General features: G+C 40.7%; 1 protein-coding gene across 1 annotated transcript in view; it reads left to right on the top strand.

The window, feature by feature from the left end:
- The first annotated feature begins 9,468 nt into the window (after positions 1-9,468).
- Positions 9,469-25,198, top strand: part of LOC145985694 (sodium/potassium-transporting ATPase subunit beta-1-like) — a 95,860-nt gene continuing 80,130 nt past the window's right edge. Inside the window, exons 1-3 of the mRNA XM_083119763.1 lie at positions 9,469-9,660; positions 13,148-13,291; positions 14,661-14,774. Of these exons, the coding sequence (XP_082975889.1) occupies positions 9,555-9,660; positions 13,148-13,291; positions 14,661-14,774 (364 nt within the window). The 5' untranslated portion in view covers positions 9,469-9,554. The remainder of the gene's footprint in view (positions 9,661-13,147; positions 13,292-14,660; positions 14,775-25,198) is intronic.

The following is a 25,198-nucleotide window of genomic DNA, read 5'->3' as shown; positions in this document are numbered from 1 at the left end:
TTCAAGAAGCCATGAACCTAATTTTATGTAGCGTAATTTCCTGAAGGGGGTGCTGGAGCCCCCTGATTCCCACCTTGGATACGTGCTTGACTCGATAATTATTTCTCTCCTTAAATTATCGTCACATTATTTTATTTCCCACCACAAGAAACCAAAAACCTCATTTTATCTATTGTAAACCGAAAACTTTTTGGGGGCTCGAGCCCCCTAAGCTCCCCCTTGGACACGTGCCTGTTGCGAGTGTCCCTTCATCAATTTAAACTAAACATCACTCATCCTGTTCGTCGCGATTAGCCAAAAGTGGAAGAAGACGCTAAATAACAAAAACAAATTTATCCTCATCGTGGCGATCAACTGGAGAATCTGAAAAGTAACGTAAAAATATTAAAGGGAAATTCCAGAATATTCAGTAAAAATTCATATCAGAATATGCCCGGACAAGAACTCTCCCTAGAATTATACATTTAAAATAAATGCAATAGGTTAGCTGGAAAGAAAAGCCGGCAGTGGACTACAGCCTACAGGGACAAGATATCACGCAAATAATGTCTGAAAAATAAACTATGCATTGTTTCGGAATAAGTGTAGTCTTCTATCGCGTATTTGATCTCTTGTTGTCAAATTAAATTAACAGCTTTGGTGTATAATATCAAAAGATGCATGAAAAAACAGCGTTTCATGTGCCATCTGCTACATTCTACGCATAGCTTTCTTCCGTTCGTGTCCTCTTGGTGACGTCACAAGCTCTAGCCAATAACATGCAAGTCCCGGAGTGGCCCCCTCTGATATTGCATAACACGCTTATAATGTCCAGTTGAAAAGTATCGATTATCGCCATTAATTGGGTAATCATGATTTATGATGCGAATAGGGCCCTTTTGAATGCTTGAATGAAATTCGGAACTGTTTAAAACTGACGTCCACTCACCTGGATCTAAAAGCAGAGGCGATTTGTTACTAGACTCAGAAGATGATCATGAAACATACTCCTCCTCGGAATTAGTTCCTACATTTGGCACCTGGTTCACAGACGAGCTACATTTAAGGTCACCGCCGCCACTGGTACATACGACTTGGACTATATCACGAACACATTCCGTAACACCACCATCAACACTAAAACTAAAACACTTGACGTCAAGTGTATCTACATTATTACTATCGTCGCGAAATCTGAAATCGAAACTGTATTTACAGGCAGCAAGATTTTCTCGAAGGCACCCTTCTGACTTTTAAAAACGCGTCCTTTTTCTTAAAATCCACATTCAAATTTACGAAATTTGTCCCAAATTCCTATAATCGCGATTCTACACGCCCGCACGCACTACTGTGTCAAACAAGAATGACTTGAAATTTGTTGACACTTCGGCATGGTTGTAATATCTGGCAAAATCTGGAAACCTTCCTTCTCTGGGAGGGTTTCAGAGGCAAACAAGAATGACTTGAAATTTGTTGACACTTCGGCATGGTTGTAATATCTGGCAAAATCTGGAAACCTTCCTTCTCTGGGAGGGTTTCAGAGGCAATAAAAATAAAGTACTCATATTTCCAGATCTTTACTTCCATTTCATCTGTGGGGGCAATATGCCGACCCAAGGTCCTTTGACCTGCACACCGCTTGCCTTGAGAGGCCTGTTTCTGAAGTTCCTGTTTGGAAATGGATGAAGTTGTAAAGTTTGACGTCAGAGGGGTGTGAAGGCTGCGGAAGAAAACACAGTACACCCCTCATTAAAAAGTGAAATAACCTTGTGTAATTTATGTTGTATTCGTGTGTTCCTTATGATTTATTTTTGTACGATTCTCATTTCATATCTAAGTTTGAGACATAAATACTGTCGTCAAGTACAGTAAAACGAAATATTAAAAAAATGAATTGTTTTCCTTGTTCCCTTCCGACAGGGAGTTTCGAAAAATTATTAAGAAGACAAATTTGACGTGTCAAATTCTAAATTTGCTGTTCATTTTATTTACAAGCGCTATTTACAATTTGAAGTGCTTGGAATATCACCAAATAAGGGACAAAAGATTTGACGCCAATCCTGTGTTGCGAATTGCTTGCCTAAAAAATCGTGAAATTATTATACATGCAGAGAAGCTAAAATGAAAACACAATGAAAATGAATTTTTGTAAACTGAAGTTTGCTTAAATACTGCAGTCACATTTCAGTGCATAAAAGTGAATGACATATTATTGATTGTGCCAGCAATGGGACTGTTCTAAAACGATATTTATGTCTACTTTCCTTATTTTACGTCACTTTTCTGCCTCTTTACTTAAATCGTAACGATGAGCATGAATTACGCTTATATAGAATTGAAGAAGGAACACTCACAAAGGAACATCCGAGCCCACGTCAGGATTCGAGCGAGTGCATTTTTTGAGAATTAGATATTTGAATAGTAGAAATTAAAAAATGGGATGATATGAGTGAAGCAAAAGAACTGAACTTATGTTATCTTTAATCTTGAAATTCTTCACAGTAATGCTGCTACAAACAACTCGTGGCGCAAGAGCCGTCTTAGGGGCACAGCCTGCCACTCAGCCTTTCTTTGGGTGACCCGTGGTGAGCGCATCGAATCCCATCGTCGCTATTTTCTGGCTTTCGAGACTTTTCAAGTAGCTCCTTAATTGTTCTCACGATGCTGGGTTAACACCGAAATTTTGAGAGTTCGTACTAGGAATCGATCGAACCCGGGACCACTCGCACCAAAATCTAGAGCGCTAACCAGTAGACTTCGTGGGAGCCCTCTTCACAGTAATAGGTAGTCTACGCTTAAATTTATTTCTTTAATATAAAATAACATTCTCCTAATTTCATCTAATCACCATTCATCATCGTCGCCACGATCAGGCCAGAAAACAGAGAAATGCATTTTTTATCATACCCTCATATTTGTTGGTCCTCACTTTCCAGACAAATAACCATTTGGACGGGTTAAAGTTACAGTGGTGTAAGTCACTTTCTTAAAAAGAAAAATAAGTCTGACTCACAGCACTTTGCTGATCGACACAATAGCTGTTTCCTTTATCACTAGACCTTAAACTGTCATCTGTTGACAGTTGAATGAAGCTCTGATTTACTTCACGTTTTCTGTTAACAGATTGACTTATATAGATCTGGTTTCTGTGTCTAAGTCTTTTTTTTAAGTGACTCACACCACTGTAACATTAACCCGTCCATTTTATGATGCCTGTCCTCGGTCGAACATAGGTTGGAAATCAGGGAAAGTTGGAGTCACAAATGGGTAGTTAGTTGATCCTTGTCGGTGAATTTTCGCTGGTGGCTTGAGAAGAGGGGACATAGTTGTCCGTTACCAGAAATACAACTTTGTAATGACGCAATTTTTCTTTTCACAACAATTATGTTTTTATTCCTTCTATTCGAGTGCAATCGCGCTTGCACAAAATATGAGCAAAGCGCAAGGCCCTGTGCGGTGGCACGCGTCGCACACCCCTAACGGCGACCCTGGTTGCTCTAGACTCCGTCACACGGAAAGGAAGTCGGCGCATGCCTGTTGGTACTAGATCTCCATTTTTCGTGAGAAGCGAGACCGAAACCACATTGATCCAAGCCATAAGAGCCTTTCTGCCACATACCCTTATCTGTGTTTCTGCTTTCTGTACTCGTCGCTGAAAACAGCGGTTCACTTTGAAAAGTTGCTCATTCGAACCTCATTGGAAGAGAGAGAATTCAGAAACACTGAAGTCAGGAAGTAAATGGAAGCCTGGGAACATTTGATGTTTCGAAGAAATGACGTTCAATGGATAAATATAATAAAAATGAATGTGCACGTGTTAGGGTGCGAATAGGCAGCAGCCGCTACTGTACCCATGTATATATGTATATATAGAATTGTCATGAAATTTATGTCAATTATTAAATAATTAATTAACATAATTAAGTTATTTATTTATATTTATATTTATAAACATAATAAACAAATTAATTTGCTACATTTATAAACTAGTAAATTAATTCCTTTAACGACTGGTTAAAAATGTCAAGAAATTATAAGATAGGTGAAATGTTTTTAATAAGTGTTAGACATTATTTAATTATTGCTTTTTGTTAAAAATGATAATTAAATTTTCATACTTTTATTGTGTTATGTTTTTATAATGGTGTAAATCTATTAATAGTCTCTCCAAAGGAAATATTTCCTTATCAGAGTTGTAGCTAGAGATTTCAGCGCCCAGGACGATAATGAATTTCTCACTCCCTGCACCGAATTTACCTCCCCCCCTTTTACCTAGATGTAGCTGGCATACTTAAACATTGTTGAAATTTTATGTACTTACTCTTTTCCGTTGAATCCTATGAAAAGATAGCTTAGCATTCAAGAAATGTGGCTAATAAAACGACAGTCAGTTGTGCATCCCACACCAGCTTCATTGAACCAGGGTGTGTTATTGTTCACATCTGCAAAATCGATTGCAAATGAAAGATAACTAGGTGGAAGGGCAAAAAATTAGAAACTTTAAGAAGACATTAGTTTTCTATTAAATTAACATTTAAGTGCTATGTTCTATTCTCGACGAAATGAGGTGAGAAATGGAGGAGAAATGACAGGTCGGTCTAATTTCTACGTTCTAGGGGCCTGGTGACAATGACAACCACCTTCGCAGCTACGGCTCTATTTCTTACTAATCCAATTTGATATAATTTTAAAATCCTATCTATGACTGTAGAAGTACGTTTTTACCCTATGCTGTTACCAGCCCTAGAGAGAGGGAGAGAGAGAGAGAGAGAGAGAGAGAGAGAGAGAGAGAGAGAGAGAGAGAGAGAGAGAACAAGAGATGTATGCCACATTCACACTCTTACCCTCGGAAAATTTTATTGGGGGGAAAGTTGTAATAGAAGAAGATCGTTGGTAGGACGGTGGGAGATCCCCCTTCCGCCATGGGAATTCGTACCCTGAATGTGACCACCAACGCTATGGAATTATCCTTATAATGAAGAACATGTCTGAATGTGAATTAACCACAAAAAGAGGACATTCCTCATCAAGACTGTAGTTCGAAATAAGTCAAAACACGGAGTAAATATGGTGAACTGTTATAACCAAATTGGAACATTTAATAGCTTCGCATAAATGGTTATAAAACTAAAATTACTAAATATAGTAGACTGCAGACTTCTGGAGTCTGCCTCTCTCCAGAGACAACCCATTCATTTATAGGTACAAGAAGAAAATCTAAATTCTTGCAAAATCTTAAAAATTACCCATGTTATTTTTGTAGGTTTGCATCAAAATATTTCATGGCTCGAGGGGGACCATGGCCCCCTTGCCCCCCCCTGAATACGGGCCTGCATAGATGGAAGGGGCCCGGGTCTTTTGTTGTTTGTTTCATCTCCCTAAGAGCTCGACCACTGAGGACGTGGCGTATGTGTTGTTTAATCGTCCTAATAATCTGTACACAACTTATATTTTCATGTTAGTAAAGTTTTGTGATGCATTTTCGAATGTAACAATTGTAATGTAACTCCTATTTTGATTCCGTGGCTATTTCCGGTGTACTAGTTAAATATACAGGATGCAGGCACGTATCCAGGAATTCCTTTCGGGGGGGGCTGAACATCATATTTTTAAGGGGTATAGATAGAACCTCACAGTTGTATGTTTAAGGCATGTGGTGGCGATTGGGTTCCAAAAAGGGGGGTGCGGTAGTGCAAGGAAAGTTTACTTTCTGTTGATAGACAAGGCCTAGGATTAAGAGGCAAAAAATGGGGAGCAACTCTCCCCTAAATGGTTGTCACTGTTTAAGGCTGCCATTTTAATCAGAACGTGAAATCGGAACGTTTTTTACCACTCGACTCCCCTGTTTCCATGCATTAACATTGTGTGCCAGAATCATCTGAGTGTGTGTGTTTGTCCATTTCTTCTCATCAGGCATCAAAACATCTATGGCGTCTTTGAGTTTTTTTAAGAAGCTGTTGCACACGCACGGGATGGACAATTCACTCGACAACGCAAGCTTCGAACTGTGGGCTGCGAGGTGGACGCAGACAGTTCTCGAATATTTCTCTGATTCGAACCTGAACACCACTACTGCGTCTTGTCCTCCCATGTTTGCAGCTCTTATAAAAGCCGAAACCCAATAAATTGTTCATATTCAGTCCTCTGAAAACCCTTCCGTTCCCAACACATCTAATGTTTCGTCTCCCAATATGATCAAATGCTTACTTAGGCTATTTATTTCTAGTGAGGTGCCCAAGGGAGGATTGGTGGGGTCATAACCCCATTTGATCCAGTATTCATTAAAAAAGGAACGTCAAAGACAGGAAAATATGGTAAAATGAAGACTGACTACCAAAAATAGTATTCGTAACCCGTCTCCCTACCGATAATCCTGGGCACGCCATTCTTTATCTCGGACACATTTTTTAAAATCAACTCACCAGAACTTTTTATCATTTCGTATTCGAGACTTAGGTAAAGTGCGTTCTTCCTGCAGGTTTGGATATTATCCTTTAGGGTGCTTTCGCCTGCCTTCGCACCTAACCTTAACAAAGCCCTAATTTTCCATCCTTGTGACTTGGATCTTCAAGGCTTAAATAGATTTCAGACCAAAGGGATACGCAATACATGACGTATGAAATGAGCCAATCAACAAAACCGCTTCACACCGTAGCGACACAAAAGGCCTCACAAACCAACGTTCGACTTGTGAAATCCTCAGGCAACACAGTGTGAAATCTCCCTCAGTAGGCCACTGTCATCGTCACCTCGAAGCGGTTTCTCGTATTGCCCACCGAAGAAAAATGTCTCCTCAACCGGTGGGAATGCCCCTCACATTTCTTCTTTCTCATTTATTTTCTGTGCTTGTTAATAAAACTGGTAACATCTTACAATTTGGCATACACAGAACATGTACTATGTAGCCTATACAGTTTAGCGCAAACTCAATCGAAGTCAAGGGTGGCTCGGTGGCTCAGTTGGTTGAGCAATGGCATGGTATGCCAGAGCCCTGATTCGAGTCCTGGTAAAGCCTGCAATTTCCATTAGAATAACTACATATGCAACATCTTATTGCTTTCTCTTCTCGACATTCATAAAATTTTCGGCTGTACCTTCATGGTAGTTAAGTGTGTGGGAACCTAGTAGGCTTAAACAAAATTATTTCCTTTATGCCATGAAATTCTCGGACTGCATACATGAAATTTTGTTCGGCACAACTAAATCATCACTCAAAACTTTGATTTTCAGTTGATCTGTGAAGCTTATTTCTGTTTTAATAAACCGCTGAAATATTCACTTTAGAGAGAGAGACCTTCGATCTCTTCGGCTCTCGACCTGAACTAGATGCACTACACTGAGGCTCCGGAAGTTCCGCTGTCGTCAATGTCTTCAGCTTTGAACACAAAATAGTAGACTTCGTTACTTTACGATATTCAGTCCTTTTTAATTTCGAATCACTAGATCTTACAAAGCAAGCAATGGACACTCACAGATCACTAATCGACTGAATGAATTTCCATACTCTGAAAATTCTGAAGTCTCATTACCCGATTCTGTTGTACAGATCAACCGGTAAATTGAAGCCGCAAATTTATATCCTCATTATATTCTAGAACGTTCCGCAGATAAAACGATTCGTTAATATTGCCAGTAGTTCGACTCCTTCTCTTATTCAAGAACGTTCCCTCTCGCGCTTTTCAGAGATTAAAAATTACAACGAATCGTCCTACTTGTGGCGCTACCTTTGTTGTGCAGCTTCCAAAAAGTTCCAAAAGTGCGACAACACCGAAAGCGCAAGGAAAGTTTACATGGAATATTATCAACAACAGGGTTATATAGAACATTCTCCTTCTTTATAATTACGAATCTACTTAAATTATCGTCACAGTTCAAGAATACATAAACATAATTTTATGCAGTGTAAACTGAAAAATTTCCTGAAGGGGCGGTTCGTGCCCTCTGATCCCCACCTTGGATACATGCTTTAACAATAATATGGTTATAGAACATTCTCCGTCTTTCGTCTATAATTATTACTCTCAAATTATCATCATATTATTCAAGCACCAATGACCTAATTTTATCTAACGTAATCTGGAAAATTTCCTGAAGGGGGTTCGAGCCCCCTGATCTCCATCTTGGATACATGCTATTAACAATAACAAGTTTATAGAACATTCTCCGTCTTGCCTCGATAATTATTTTCCCCCTTAAATTATCGTCACATTATCAAGAAGCCAATAACCTAATTTTATCTAGTGTAAACGGAAAAATTTCCTGGGGTGGAGAGTTGGCTCGAGCCCCTGATCCCTACCTTGGATACGCGCTATTAACAATAACAGGGTTATAGAACATTCTCGTCGAGCTGATTTTGCGACCGGGATTTTGCAAAGGATCGATGAGAACAATAATTACCTGCAGCGTGTGAGTTTCCACATGTCCGGGAAAGAAAACAGGTGTCACCCAAGAATAGTTGGAGAATACATGGCGAGAAATCGAATATCGATTAGATGTTCTGCTGGCAACAAACAGTGCACATGTGGAAGTGTTTTGACATTGTCAAAAAACTTAATAAGTTTCTCTTTCGTTTGCAGCAAATCATAGGACTGTACCTGTAATAGATCTTTTAAATACATTTTTGAAATAAGGAAAATACTTTATGGCCACCATGTATAATACAGCATTACTAAACGAACATACCACAATGTATAAAATGTCTTGATCTGTTTGTTTTTCCATCAAAATTAGTTGCTAAGAACTTTGTGTCAATATTTCTCACGATGTAAACGCAAGGAAACATAATAAGCAGCCTCATTATTCCCCGACGAAATTCCCTCTCGCTGAATGAGCAAATGGACGCAACAGGCGGGTGGTGCTACCGATCATGGCAGCCGCAAGCCCGCAAGCTATTTTGGCTTCAGCTGACGTCACACATGCTCTCTCCGTAGCCAACGAAAATCCTTTTCGCTGGCTACGTGCTCTCTCTACAACCTTCCATACTCTAAGCAAATATCCTGATGGACCGACCTCTATATGTTTATCTTGTCTTTGAGTGCTACAGAAAAATGATTCAACTCAAGAAAATTGCAAATGTGGTAATGGAAATCCTAATGCGCAACATTTATTTCTAGAATGTCCTATTTTCTCAAATCATCAAATCACACTCTATAAAGGTATACAACGTTTAAATATTTCATTTCTAATATCACTCTCACTAATATGCCTTCTGTATGCATATGCTCGAAAATGTAGACTTGAATTATGATTTTTATTAAGAAAAAAAAACAGCAAAAAGATAAAAGTGATTTATTCATATAATCGTACATGATACTGGTGAACTACTAACTTCAGAAGAAAAACATTAAAACAAATTCAATAGCAGAAACGATGTCCAAAGTCGACAGGATTTGGTTGACAGGGTCATGATAAAGAAGAAGAAGAAGATCAACATTCATATTGGGCATAAGCGGCCAAAAATTTTAAGTTCAATAAATAAAGCAATGATGACACAGGAAAGGACAGGTTATTCCCAGTCTTGAAGAAATGAATTTCTGGATATTATCACATATGAAAGTTAATAATTGTAAGGCATAATGAAAACGGGAGAAAGAAGAAAGCTAACAAGATGTCAACGTTTTAAACGTTTTCTCTATAACAAAGAGAAGGGCTCTTACTTGGGACGCACTCCATGGAAATGGTGTAAGTGCTAAGAATTTTATAATTATATGTGTTATGTAATATTCCCTAGACAAGTGTACAATAATACTTAGCGCAATTTGACTTTCTGTAATTGAGGTCGTAATTAAAATAATTCTTCAACTTGGAATTTCATCAGATTCTTGTCAGTTGTGCTAAGTAATGTAGAGCCACTGTTGACATTCCACTGAGAATGTAAATGTTCTATGCCCATTTTTTTTATTTTTTCAGGAGATACCTTTAAAGTTTGATATGATATATTTCTTGGATCTTTGTGACCATTGCGCTGAAAGTTTGTATCATTGCAAAGGCTGATTGATGTATTAAAGCCTCTCCAAAAAGAAGTAGTTGTTTGGTTAGGTATTTATTCTGTAATTATAATTGAAATTTCAGATAGAACAATTGCACGCAACACTAGCTTTGATTTGAGAGTACCAGTGTTCTATTTACCAGATAGAACACTGCATTCTGGAAACGAGATGGAGATGAAACAATTTCATTATAAATTTGTGATTTGGAAGCAAAGTAAAATAAATAATTCATATTTTGGGGAATCAATCAACTACTTTGATTCCACTATTATTCAAAATGTTAGCCTGTTAACAACAGGAGTAAGAACCGAATACTACTATTACTGCTAAGCAGCTCCCACAAGTTCAGTTGGTGGTATTTTAAGTCCACTTTATGCACAGTAAAGCCCGCATCACACGGAACTGGATATCCAGTAGGTATGCCCTAGTTGGCGCTGGACTGGCTACTCATTTGCTAGTTTTCGCCTCACACGATACCTATCAGCGTACTTGTCGATAGACTTTTGTTCCCATCTAGAGGTCACGAGTGAAGTTGTAATGGCGGCCGCGTGAGATGTAAACAATGTATCACTTCATATTTTTAATAGCCGATAACTATTCAACCGATAGGAATAACGTTTCGTATAAAATGTTATTAGGTACAAAACAATGGCGCCGCTTAAATACATACTTTACAACGTTTACTGTACACATATGGAAGAATATTTTAGTTGTTTCAAATGTAAACACCGTGCACTCAGCATAGATGGTGTAACTCGACGTGCTTTTCATGCTGTATAAGTTATACATTGGTGGAGTAACACTCGGAAACCACAGACAAAAACGCTTCTTTGCACAATACAGATTATCTTCACATGGCGAATCTTTGCTCTGATTGGCTGTTCCACAGAATCCAGTCGAGGAAAGCAAGTAGCAATTAGAACATGTACTATTCCTCCAAATCCATTCAAGCAGTCAGCCAGGCGGCCATGATGTATACGTAGACTAGAAAGCCAGTTCAGCGCCAACTAGGGCATTCCTACTAGATATCCAGTTCCTTGTGACAGGGGCTTAAGGCTAATTGGAATCTCCCACAAGTGACTGAGGTTAGAATGCAAGTGGTTTATATCATACTCGGATGGTGCTTGTAAGGTTTCATTGATTGTTGGAGTTTGCACTCTCGTGGCTGCTTTCAAATTCTGTACATGGAGCAAAAAGACTCTCAATATATCAATATTGGTTGTATGCAGTGGCGTAGCATTGACATTTCGGGTGGGAACGCCAAGTCCGAAGGAAGGGTCGGCCCTTTCTTGCTTAATAATTTACTTATGGTATTAGTCGCCACAGGTATTGTTTATTTGCCTGAAGTCAGCTGGGTTTTCAATAAAACATCACCCATGCATGTTTTAGCTAGAAAATTAGATGCCTCACTATGCCACAAATGTTTTGAACTCTGGTGTTTTATACCTTTTTTTATACCTTTCTGCATGACGCAAGTCATTAAAAACCTACCTGAATCATAAGCGCCTCTGCACTACAGTAGACGTCATTGTTGTGGATGATCCAACTACTGATTGATTTGGTTTATTTTATTTCGCTTTTCTACCACTTTTGGTTAATTGCGAATATGAATATGAGTGATGATATTGATGAAGGAACAATGACAAATAACACCCGTGCTCACGCCCCGATTCGAACCAGGGACCTCTGTCGTCTTGGCGCACTGTGCAAAGCAGAGTGGATGATCCAAATATCGTACACTCTACTGACGTAACAGTGCCGATTAGTAATTCAGACCACTGTTTATTACATCTTGAGAATGCTGATAAACATTTTAAAATAATTTTGTCCAGAGACTATTCGATGGTAAGAGTTTTCAAATAAATGCTAAACATTTAAATTGACACAATATTAAGTAGTTAGATAATAACGAAAAAATACAATAAAAAAATCATAGTTTTGCGGGTTAAGTGGTAGAGTAGCCACAGGCTGAATTTCTACCACGAAGACTTCACCAACTTATTTGACAAAAACTGTGTTGATCTTTTAGTTTCTAATGCACATAGCTGTTCGTGCGATAAATTATACAATGCAGTGGTCATTAAGAAGCAGTATATTTGACATTGGTAAAGCTACGTCAGTCAATATTGCGTATTGTAGCATCACATAGCACGAGTTGCATGAGCGCGAAGAGCGAAGAACCGGGTAGGAATTCTACCGCTGTCGTCTGCTTCAGAAAGCAGTAAGGGTCACATGAACCAATCACGGTAGACCTCTCTGCTCCGTACGCTGGCGTACGAGAGAGCATTTACGCGCGTGCTGTAGAAATCGAAGCTTTCCCTCCTAACGGCAGCAAGGAATATAGAGTCCTGTACGCCGAACCTGCTCGGCGTCCGGCCGGGAAAGGCATTGAAAAGAGATGCTAGAACGAGTGTTGAGAGTGGAGCGTTGCAAGCGGATCGCGAAAAATAGCTATTATAATGCCATGAAGGTCAAACATATATGAAATTAGTCACGTTTTACTTTATAATCACAGCATTTAAGCATTTTTGAAATTTTAAATCTGGGAACGCCGGGCGTACGGGCGTACTATAACGCTACGCCACTGGTTGTATGTAGACATCAAACGATAGCAGAGATGAAACAATTGCATCCAAAAGAGACCACAGCCAAAGTATCTCGATTTGTTTACAATTTGGAGACAGAACATTTACATTCTCAATGGACGATTTATGCATAAAAAGTGGATGGGGTAGTCTGGGTCTTAATGTCTCGATCATAATAATTCGTCAGGTTAAATTTGCCACCGGAAGTCCTCATCAAGAAAAAAAAGGCCATTATTTTTTCAATTCGTCAGCTTCCACCTTAACATTCACTATTCCCAAGCATCGTTTAACACCGATATCAAATAAATTACTCAAGGTGCATAGAGAATACTCACAGTTTAACACACAAATGAAGAACACTAAAATATCCCTGCAGCACCTCTAACATGATTATTGTGTTATCACTCACTACTGATAATATTTGTACAGAAGGATATTTGCATTTTGTAATATATTTTAAAGTAAATTTTGTAAATTTTAGAAGTGTTTAAGTGCATATTTTGGAATTTTTAAGGACACAGTTTGCTTGCGTATTTTGACATTTAACCCATACACTTATTTCAAATACTGTAATATTTTTAAAATTTATTTCAGGTCGAATAATTATCTTCTACATCATATTCTACTCAGTTGTATTTGCCATTTTCCATGCCTACCTTACAATAATGGTGAAATATACGATTCCTAAAAGTGAACCCAAATGGCAACTGGAAGACTCTCTCATTACGTCAAGCCCAGGTATATTCTAAAATACTTATTCAGAATATTAGTCATATTTAAATAAGCTCCTTGTATTAGGAAAGATATTGCACACACAGTAGCGGCGATTGGGTGTCAAAACTGGGTGGGCAAAGACAGTATATTTCCCTTTGTAGATAAGGTTAAGCATGGCGCAGGGGCAAAAATGGCGAAGAGTGGGGGGCAACTGCCACCCTCGCCCCCTAATCGCCGCCACTGTGCACACATATTAATTAAACAAACGAAATAATTAATGCTGGCACAAAACAATGAGTAATGTAGATTAGAAGAATCTATTTTTTCAAATATTTACATAAATTGAAATACCGTACTTTGGAATTTAAGTTAGTTGCTGTAAATGTGTACCATTTCGAGGAATGTTCCTGGCAGGGACGTATTTTATTTAGCAAGAGGGTCCAGGAGTCCGAACCCCCGCCCCCTAAAAAACTTACCAAGTAGTAAAATTAAATAATAGAAATATACTTGTTCAGCATTTGTTGTGTAATCTAGGGTTATTTATTTTAGCCGAACGTACTGGAAGACACGGATTAGGCTATATTGTGATCATATGGTTTGAATGACAGCTCCAAGGCAAATTTACGTACCTACAGTTTAAAGTGGGATCTGAACCACTATGTCCCTCCACCGGGTATCGAACCCGGGACCCCTTGAATCCAAGGCTACGATGTTATCGACAATGATTTACGCGAATGAATTACATGCTTGTACATTTGAAAATTAGTGTCATAGGACTTAAAAACCGATGTTAACAACGTACAATTAGTTATCTGACAGCAGTTGTTCAAAATGAGGGTCGCCAACCACAATCCAAGCATAACGGCGGCGTACGAGGTTCTGCCGAACCGTTTAAAATATCCTGTCGTGATGCGAATCACATCACAGGCGGCGACAATCCTGGAAACTAATTCCATGTCCGTGTCCACTGGGGGTCTCATGAACAAGTGATATGAGATATCACCAGAGGAAAAAAGTCAAATGGATTCAGGTCGGGTGAACCCGCAGGCCTCCCCGTCTAATCCAGCGAGCAGGAAAGGTAGCATCCATATTGTTGCGGACATCCACGTTGAAGTGAGCCGGTGCTCCTTATCTCGGTAAGCTGGTTTCTCCGACCATATAGGTCCCTATCGCAATTGTTCAGTGGTGCATCACCTCTTTCCTTTTTCGTTTGTGCACGCTTTTACTGAATCACCCTGTATATGTATGTAGGTATGTATGCATGTATACACACATACATACACGTCTTATGTGTGTGTCGTAAGACTTAACTTCAACAAGAAATGGCCGGTGGAATTCAATCCACTTGGGAATTTTAAAATAACACACTGAATATTCATGTTTCTTTCTGCAGCGCTATCTTTCCGGCCTTTTAAAAGACTCACAGGTGACGATGCTATCATAGAATTTGGCCAGAGTGAGGACTCCTACAGAAAATGGGTGGACAAGATAAACAAATTCCTTGAGCGTAAGTAGTTAGTACAGTGACGGATTGATTCTTGGTAGATTTGGTGTTTTAAGTCCACTTTATGCACAGTAAGGCTAATCGGGACTGGACCAACAGTTTAAAGTGGGATCCGAACCACTATGTGCCTCCACCGGGTATCGAACCCGGGACCCCTTGATTACGAGGCGACGACGCTACCACTGCGCCACGGATTGATTCTTGGGTTAGACCGTACTTTCCTCACTAACACATCTTCTAACAGAGGCAGTTTAGAAGGTGGTAGGAAAAATCACCTTGCCCAGAATCGTGAAAACATATAAAATGAAAAAATGTATAAGTATAAATATATACACGTAACGTGAAGGTCTCAAATTTCGACCCCTGTAGTGCCAAATTTGGAGGGGTCGTGAACTATCCATTTTTACTTTCAGACTAAGCCAAATCGCCCGCATAATCAATTTGTCGTGTGAAAAGCAGAGGACTGAGACTCCAAAAATGCAGTTTACGGTTTTGTTTAACGCATATCCCATGAAGGGCTCTATTTGGAGTGAAATTGACACATCCCCACTTCTAATCCTTAGCAGCAAAGTGGGGTCACATATCTCCAATTAACCGACTCCTTTTAAGCATGGCTGTTAAAGGTCCAGGAACCTATAAATTCTAATGGGTTCTATTGGGTTCCCCTGTAGGACCGGAACCTTTTTTCTCGCACAATTTAAATTCGGTCCAAGTTGCTTATTGTTTCATTGAGAAAAGGTTCCTAAACCGTATTTTAATTATTCCTGAAAAAAGGTTCCTGAACCGTATTTAAATTGTTGCGGGAAAAAAGGTTCCTGGACCGAATTTAAATTCATTCCTGAAAAAAAGGTTCCCAGACCGAATTTAAATTTGTTCGTAAAGAGGGTTCCCGAACCGTATTTAAATTCATCCGGAAAAAAGGTTCCTGGGCCGTATTAAAATTCATTCAGAAAAAAAGATTCCTGGACCGTATTAAAATTCATTCAGAAATAGGGTTCCTGGACCGTATTTAAATTTATCGGGAAAAAAGGTTCCTGGACCGAATTGAAATACTTTATAGATAAAAAGGTTCTTAACGGTCCAGAATCCATTTACGCTTGCTGATTTTCACTCCTGGACCGGAATTGAATTTATTTAAAATTCCTGGACCTTTAATCAACCCTGTTTTTAAGGGTCAGCCATATCCTTAAGAATTTGGTAAACTGGAATTACGTTCCTCTGGTTCTCACACGACGAATTGTTAGTATGTACAATCACAATGTACCTCCACTGAGAAACGAACTAAGAAACAAAAAGGGCTCCTTCTATAAGGTACTAGCATTAGTAAATATTCTTGTTTGCATTAACAATAATTACGGAAATGATGAAGGTCGAGAGTTCCTTTCCTGAGGCAAAACTGTCACAAACATGGGAAATATTTGACCTAAGCACACGGCCATGAAATTAGGTGGCTGAAGTTCGCGCTGTTGCCACGTCGGAGCACAACCCCGTGTGTTCGGAGGTTTAAGAGAATGCAAGATCTCGTTGTAGAGTTGGTCTTTGTAAGCCATGTGATACAAACTGACAGTATTTGCTCGAAAGGTCAGGGATGACATAAAAGTGCCCGGAGAGAAGTCGGTCTGACGCTCGAACTAGGCAACGCAGCCAGGCAATTCTCCCCAGCCGCCTATTTTCATGGCTGTACGTTTAGAATGCTCTCGCTTTGTGTCCATCAGTAAATGTTATTGCCTTGTAACAACAGGGTCCGGATTCGATTTCCGGTGTCTTATTTAAGTGTCCAGTAAATCTAATCCCTAATAGCACTGCAGTGGTCGCGCGGAAAAAAATACCTGTCATTGTTCGCGCAGATCACTATTGTGATCCATCGAATATTATCGTTATTAGTACTTGTCTAAATTTATCTGGTTTTGTAGCGAGAATATCCTTTTTAAAGTATCCTGGTTCACTTAAAAAAAATATAAGTTATTTTTATTTCACTCAACACATTACAGAAGAGAGAAAATACTAAATCTAGTGAATTTCATTTGAATGAGATGAAGCCAAACAAAAATAGAGGTACCTTAGAATATTACTTTTATTATTCTCTTTCCACACAAGATTCACAAAGAGGTTTCTTGTGGTCGTGGCACACACACTGCAAACATTTTTAACAGATTCTTATGTGTCCGAACACGTCGCAGATCACTATTAAATAACCCGTGGCGCAACAGGCCGTGAGGGCCAGGGCCTACCTACCGATCAACCGACCAGTTACGGGGTGACGTGTGATCAGCACGAAGAACCCCCAGTCGTTGTAGGTTTCCGTCAACGGTTTACGCTACTCATTCGTGGCTCGCCAGTTTCCTCACGCTGGTGGGTGGCCACCGGTCCCATACACAGGCCGACATCTCAGGAGAAAAGCTGTTACGCTTGCTTCCGGAGACTCGAACCTGCGCGCGTCCCGTAGCCGGAGCCCAAAGCAAGACGCCTTAGACCCCACGGCCACGATACGGGACTTAGGATCACTATTGAGCTCGATGTCCGGTCCCGATTAGCCTTTCTGTGATTAAAGTGGACTTAAAACAACAATTCAACAAACACATTGTTTTTTTTGTTTGTTTTTACTGGGAAGAAACGTTCCGGTACTCTTCAAGTTAGTTTGTTATTGTTGTAAGAACTAATCTAAATATTGTGGTATGTTTATAAATGATCGTGTATCCATGTAGTTACTAGTTACACACAGACTTATTTCTTTAGTTAAAATAACATGTTGTTAGTTACTGCCTTATCTATGATAAGGTGCGTTGCTTGCAGCCAGAAAAAAAACACTGTATATTGTTGAACTGCCTAATTGGCAGTACGGGGATATAGCAGTAGACACACTCGCTTTACTTTCTTACCAATATTTATTATGACACCCAGAACATGAAGACTAGAAGACAACCCCTCTCACTTACATAACTCCTTCTCTCTCTCCTCTCCTGGGGCGCGTCAAGTATCTGAGCGCTCAGCGAGCAACGTGATCGCTCAGCTACTTGACGGCCAAATAAGCGTTGTACGGCGAGCGCTGCTGACTTGCTTCCTGAGCGAGCTTGAACGTTGCTCGCCACAGGTTAAGGCACAGAATATAGCATCTTGTGTTTCGATCTCGTGAGATGGCGGCTAATGAAGAAGCATTTTGTGATTAACGGCTTGCAATATGGCGTAATTTCACTAATTAGTGTAATTACAGAGGAAGATCAAGTAACAGAAGGTATAGTCGACGCTCTAGCTACATTAACGACCGGCTGGCTTTGAAGTCCACGGAGCGCGCCTACCAGCTGCAACAATCACATTCAACCCACAGTGTTGCCACACATCTACTCTACGCCACCTTGTCCCTCCGCGCACAAGCACCTTCCCAAGGTCTCCACATTGAAGTTGCAAAGTACGGCAACAGCGTACCCGCAGTCATGTGACAGACTTCACGTGGAGTAGACGAGCAGAATGACAGCTGCGCTCATTGACTGAAGGTTGAGTGTGTTTGGACGAAAACAACTCGCCCGCTGTTTATCCCCACCCACGTACGTGGCGGCAGCTCTCTTCAGATCTTGGACGGTAACGAAGTAAACACGTGGACTTTTATAAAAATTTGTGAAAATGAAAGTGTTGCATACACCGTAGTTTTGGCAAAGTCGTGCAAATGTGTGAAAACGAAAATTTCTATTAACGTTTGGTGAAAAATGTTTGATTTGGTTCTCATTCATTAGCATCCATCATTGTTTTGAGATACAATAATTTTTATAATATTAGTTTTGCAACGCGCAATCACAGACGATGGCCCTGATGTTTTGTTCGGTGAGCAGTGAGCAACCACCGTCAAGCAAATGATCTGTCTGCTCAACGAGCGAAAATCTTGCGCAGCGAGCGTCGCCCAGATACTTCAAGCGTCCCTGGTACCTCCTCACTTCCAGAACGCCGCTCTCTCTCTCTCTCTGGCACCACCTTCTCCCACTAGGGGTGGCCAGATCCGGATCCTGGCGGATCCGAAATCCGGATCCGGATCCTGGCGGATCCGAAATCCGGATCCGGATCCTAAAATTTTTCGGATCCGGAATTTTAAGATCCGGATCCGGATCCAGAACTTTCGGATCCGGATCCGCGGATCCGGAATTTTCAGATCCGGATCCAGAACTTTCGGATCCGGATTCAGAACTTTCGGATCCGGATCCAGAATTTTCGGATCCGGATCCAAAACTTTCGGATCCGGTACTTTCAGATCCGGATCAGGTACTTTCGGATCCGGATCCGGTACTTTTGGATCCGGATCCGGAATTTTCGGATCCGGATCCGTTTTGCCATCCCACATGCGCTTCTTTGGAAAGTAAGAATGTGCTTATAACATATTGTTACCTGCTAATATACATATATATATAATATACATACACATATATATATATAGTGTGTGTGCTCGCGTGCGCGATTTGTAATTAATTAATACACTTACTTACTAGGGAGGTCTAAGTCTCCCCCTCCGATTTCCATGAAACTTGGCAGGTGTATAGAGCCCCCCTTCAAATGTCCAGATGAGGAGAAATTGAAGTGGGGATCTGTCCCCGAAACCACGTAAATATGGCATAGGAAGAAACAGGGGGCATACGGCCTCTCTATACACCTGTCAAATTTCATGGGAATCGGAGGGGGACACAGGGGTCAGATGATTCCCACGGCAATTTGTCCTAATCTTGACATTTGAGGCGGGTTTTGCCCCCTAAAACAGTATCTTAGCCGAAACAAAAAAACACGTATTTCTTCCTTTGGGCCCCTCTATACACCTGCGAAGTTTCATGAAAATCGGAGGGGAACACAGGGGTCAGATCCTTACTTCAATTTGTCCTCATCTTGACATTTGAGGGGGTTTTGCCACCTAAAACCGTTTTTTATCTGAAACAAAAAAACATGTATTTCTTCCATTGGGCCCCACTATACACCTGCCACGTTTCATGGAAATCGGAGGGGAACTCAGGGGTCAGATCCCCACTTCAATTTGTCCTCATCTTGACATTTGAGAGGAGGTTGCCCCCTCGAACAAATTTTTATCCGAAACAAAAAAACACGTATTTCTTCATTTGGGCCCGTTTATACACACACCTGCCAAGTTTCATGGAAATCTGAGGGGGACACAGGGGTCAGATCCCCACTTCAATTTGTCCTCATCTTGACAATTCAGTGGGTTTCGCACTGTAAAACCGTGTTTTAGCTGAAACAAAAAAAAAACATGTATTTCTTCCTTTGGCCCCACTATACACCTGCCAAGTTTCATGGAAATCGGAGGGGGACACACAAATCAAATGCCCACTTAAATTTGTCCTCATATTGACATTTGAGGGGGGGTTGCCCCCTAAAATCGTTTTTTAGGCGAAACAAAAAAAACACGTATTTCTTCATTTGGGCCCGTTTATACACACACCTACCAAGTATCATGGAAATCGGAGGGGGACACAGGGGTCCGATCCTCACTTCAATTTGTCCTCATCTTGACATTTGAGGGGGTTTTGCCACCTAAAACCGTTTTTTATCTGAAACAAAAAAACATGTATTTCTTCCATTGGGCCCCACTATACACCTGCCAAGTTTCATGGAAATCGGAAAGACACAGGGGTCAGATCCTCACTTCAATTTGTCCTCATCTTGACATTTGAGGGGGTTTTGCCCCCTAAAACAGTTTTTTAGCTGAAACAAAAAAAAACACGTATTTCTTCATTTGGGCCCGTTTATACACACACCTGCCAAGTATCATGGAAATCGGAGGGGGACACAGGGTCAGATCCTCACTTCAATTTGTCCTCATCTTGACATTTGAGGGGGTTTTGCCCCCTAAAACCGTTTTTTAGCTGAATCAAAAAAACACTTATTTCTTCCATTGGGCCCCACTATACACCTGCCAAGTTTCATGGAAATCGGAAACACACAGGGGTTAGATCCTCACTTCAATTTGTCCTCATCTTGACATTTGAGGGGGTTTTGCCCCCTAAAACCGTTTTTTAGCTGAAACAAAAAAGCACGTATTTCTTCCATTGGGCCCCACTATACACCTGCCAAGTTTCATGGAAATCGGAAAGACACAGGGGTCAGATCCTCACTTCAATTTGTCCTCATCTTGACATTTGAGGGGGTTTTGCCCCCTAAAACCGTTTTTTAGCTGAAACAAAAAAACACGTATTTCTTCCATTGGGCCCCACTATACACCTGCCAAGTTTCATGGAAATCGGAAACACACAGGGGTTAGATCCTCACTTCAATTTGTCCTCATCTTGACATTTGAGGGGGTTTTGCCCCCTAAAACAGTTTTTTAGCTGAAACAAAAAAACACATATTTCTTCCATTGGGCCCCACTATACACCTGCCAAGTTTCATGGAAATCGGAAAGACACAGGGGTCAGATCCTCACTTCAATTTGTCCTCATCTTCACATTTGAGGGGGTTTTGCCCCCTAAAACCGTTTTTTAGCTAAAACAAAAAAACACGTATTTCTTCCATTGGGCCCCACTATACACCTGCCAAGTTTCATGGAAAAAGGAAACACACAGGGGTTAGATCCTCACTTCAATTTGTCCTCATCTTGACATTTGAGGGGGTTTTGCCCCCTAAAACAGTTTTTTAGCTGAAACAGAAAAACACGTATTTCTTCCATTGGGCCCCACTATACACCTGCCAAGTTTCATGGAAATCGGAAAGACACAGGGGTCAGATCCTCACTTCAATTTGTCCTCATTTTGACATTTGAGGGGGTTTTGCCCCCTAAAACCGTTTTTTAGGTGAAACAAAAAAACACGTATTTCTTCCATTGGGCCCCACTATACACCTGCCAAGTTTCATGGAAATCGGAAACACACAGGGGTTAGATCCCCACTTCAATTTGTCCTCATCTTGACATTTGAGGGGGTTTTGCCCCCTAAAACCGTTTTTTAGCTGAAACAAAAAAACACGTATTTCTTCCATTGGGCCCCACTATACACCTGCCAAGTTTCATGGAAATCGGAAACACACAGGGGTTAGATCCTCACTTCAATTTGTCCTCATCTTGACATTTGAGGGGGTTTTGCCCCCTAAAACAGTTTTTTAGCTGAAACAAAAAAAAACACGTATTTCTTCATTTGGGCCCGTTTATACACACACCTGCCAAGTATCATGGAAATCGGAGGGGGACACAGGGTCAGATCCTCACTTCAATTTGTCCTCATCTTGACATTTGAGGGGGTTTTGCCCTATAAAACCGTTTTTTAGGTGAAACAAAAAAACACGTATTTCTTCCATTGGGCCCCACTATACACCTGCCAAGTTTCATGGAAATCGGAAACACACAGGGGTTAGATCCTCACTTCAATTTGTCCTCATCTTGACATTTGAGGGGGTTTTGCCCCCTAAAACCGTTTTTTAGCTGAAACAAAAAAACACGTATTTCTTCCATTGGGCCCCACTATACACCTGCCAAGTTTCATGGAAATCGGAAACACACAGGGGTTAGATCCTCACTTCAATTTGTCCTCATCTTGACATTTGAGGGGGTTTTGCCCCCTAAAACCGTTTTTTAGCTGAAACAAAAAAGCACGTATTTCTTCCATTGGGCCCCACTATACACCTGCCAAGTTTCATGGAAATCGGAAAGACACAGGGGTCAGATCCTCACTTCAATTTGTCCTCATCTTGACATTTGAGGGGGTTTTGCCCCCTAAAACCGTTTTTTAGCTGAAACAAAAAAACACGTATTTCTTCCATTGGGCCCCACTATACACCTGCCAAGTTTCATGGAAATCGGAAAGACACAGGGGTTAGATCCTCACTTCAATTTGTCCTCATCTTGACATTTGAGGGGGTTTTGCCCCCTAAAACCGTTTTTTAGCTGAAACAAAAAAACACGTATTTCTTCCATTGGGCCCCACTATACACCTGCCAAGTTTCATGGAAATCGGAAAGACACAGGGGTCAGATCCTCACTTCAATTTGTCCTCATCTTGACATTTGAGGGGGTTTTGCCCCCTAAAACCGTTTTTTAGCTGAAACAAAAAAACACGTATTTCTTCCATTGGGCCCCACTATACACCTGCCAAGTTTCATGGAAATCGGAAACACACAGGGGTTAGATCCTCACTTCAATTTGTCCTCATCTTGACATTTGAGGGGTTTTGCCCCCTAAAACCGTTTTTTAGCTGAAACAAAAAAACACGTATTTCTTCCATTGGGCCCCACTATACACCTGCCAAGTTTCATGGAAATCGGAAAGACACAGGGGTCAGATCCTCACTTCAATTTGTCCTCATCTTGACATTTGAGGGGGTTTTGCCCCCTAAAACCGTTTTTTAGCTGAAACAAAAAAACACGTATTTCTTCCATTGGGCCCCACTATACACCTGCCAAGTTTCATGGAAATCGGAAACACACAGGGGTTAGATCCTCACTTCAATTTGTCCTCATCTTGACATTTGAGGGGGTTTTGCCCCCTAAAACTGTTTTTTAGCTGAAACAAAAAAACACGTATTTCTTCCATTGGGCCCCACTATACACCTGCCAAGTTTCATGGAAATCGGAAAGACACAGGGGTCAGATCCTCACTTCAATTTGTCCTCATCTTGACATTTGAGGGGGTTTTGCCCCCTAAAACCGGTTTTTAGCTGAAACAAAAAAACACGTATTTCTTCCATTGGGCCCCACTATACACCTGCCAAGTTTCATGGAAATCGGAAACACACAGGGGTTAGATCCTCACTTCAATTTGTCCTCATCTTGACATTTGAGGGGGTTTTGCCCCCTAAAACCGTTTTTTAGCTGAAACAAAAAAACACGTATTTCTTTTAATGGGCCCCACTATACACCTGCCAAGTTTCATGGAAATCGGAAACACATAGGGGTCAGATCCTCACTTTAATTTGTCCTCATCTTGACATTTGAGGGGGTTTTGACCCCTAAAACCGTTTTTTAGCTAAAACAAAAAAACACGTATTTCTTCCATTGGGCCCCACTATACACCTGCCAAGTTTCATGGAAATCGGAAACACACAGGGGTTAGATCCTCACTTCAATTTGTCCTCATCTTGACATTTGAGGGGGTTTTGCCCCCTAAAACCGTTTTTTAGCTGAAACAAAAAAACACGTATTTCTTCCATTGGGCCCCACTATACACCTGCCAAGTTTCATGGAAATCGGAAACACACAGGGGTTAGATCCTCACTTCAATTTGTCCTCATCTTGACATTTGAGGGGGTTTTGCCCCCTAAAACCGTTTTTTAGCTGAAACAAAAAAACACTTATTTCTTCCATTGGGCCCCACTATACACCTGCCAAGTTTCATGGAAATCGGAAACACACAGGGGTTAGATCCTCACTTCAATTTGTCCTCATCTTGACATTTGAGGGGTTTTGCCCCCTAAAACCGTTTTTTAGCTGAACAAAAAAACACGTATTTCTTCCATTGGGCCCCACTATACACCTGCCAAGTTTCATGGAAATCGGAAAGACACAGGGGTCAGATCCTCACTTCAATTTGTCCTCATCTTGATATTTGAGGGGGTTTTGCCCCCTAAAACCGTTTTTTAGCTGAAACAAAAAAACACGTATTTCTTCCATTGGGCCCCACTATACACCTGCCAAGTTTCATGGAAATCGGAAACACACAGGGGTTAGATCCTCACTTCAATTTGTCCTCATCTTGACATTTGAGGGGGTTTTGCCCCAAAAACCGTTTTTTAGCTGAAACAAAAAAACACGTATTTCTTCCATTGGGCCCCACTATACACCTGCCAAGTTTCATGGAAATCGGAAACACACAGGGGTTAGATCCTCACTTCAATTTGTCCTCATCTTGACATTTGAGGGGGTTTTGCCCCCTAAAACAGTTTTTTAGCTGAAACAAAAAAAAACACGTATTTCTTCATTTGGGCCCGTTTATACACACACCTGCCAAGTATCATGGAAATCGGAGGGGGACACAGGGTCAGATCCTCACTTCAATTTGTCCTCACCTTGACATTTGAGGGGTTTTGCCCCCTAAAACCGTTTTTTAGCTGAAACAAAAAAACACGTATTTCTTCCATTGGGCCCCACTATACACCTGCCAAGTTTCATGGAAATCGGAAACACACAGGGGTTAGATCCTCACTTCAATTTGTCCTCATCTTGACATTTGAGGGGGTTTTGCCCCCTAAAACCGTTTTTTAGCTGAAACAAAAAAACACTTATTTCTTCCATTGGGCCCCACTATACACCTGCCAAGTTTCATGGAAATCGGAAAGACACAGGGGTCAGATCCTCACTTCAATTTGTCCTCATCTTGACATTTGAGGGGGTTTTGCCCCCTAAAACCGTTTTTTAGTTGAAACAAAAAAACACGTATTTCTTCCATTGGGCCCCACTATACACCTGCCAAGTTTCATGGAAATCGGAAACACACAGGGGTTAGATCCTCACTTCAA

Source organism: Lepisma saccharinum, chromosome 3, assembly GCF_977018435.1.
Source record: "Lepisma saccharinum chromosome 3, izLepSacc3.1, whole genome shotgun sequence".
Lineage (NCBI taxonomy): Eukaryota > Metazoa > Arthropoda > Insecta > Zygentoma > Lepismatidae > Lepisma > Lepisma saccharinum.
The sequence above is the reverse complement of the archived record's forward strand: the minus strand, read 5'-3'. Positions and strand labels throughout refer to the sequence as shown.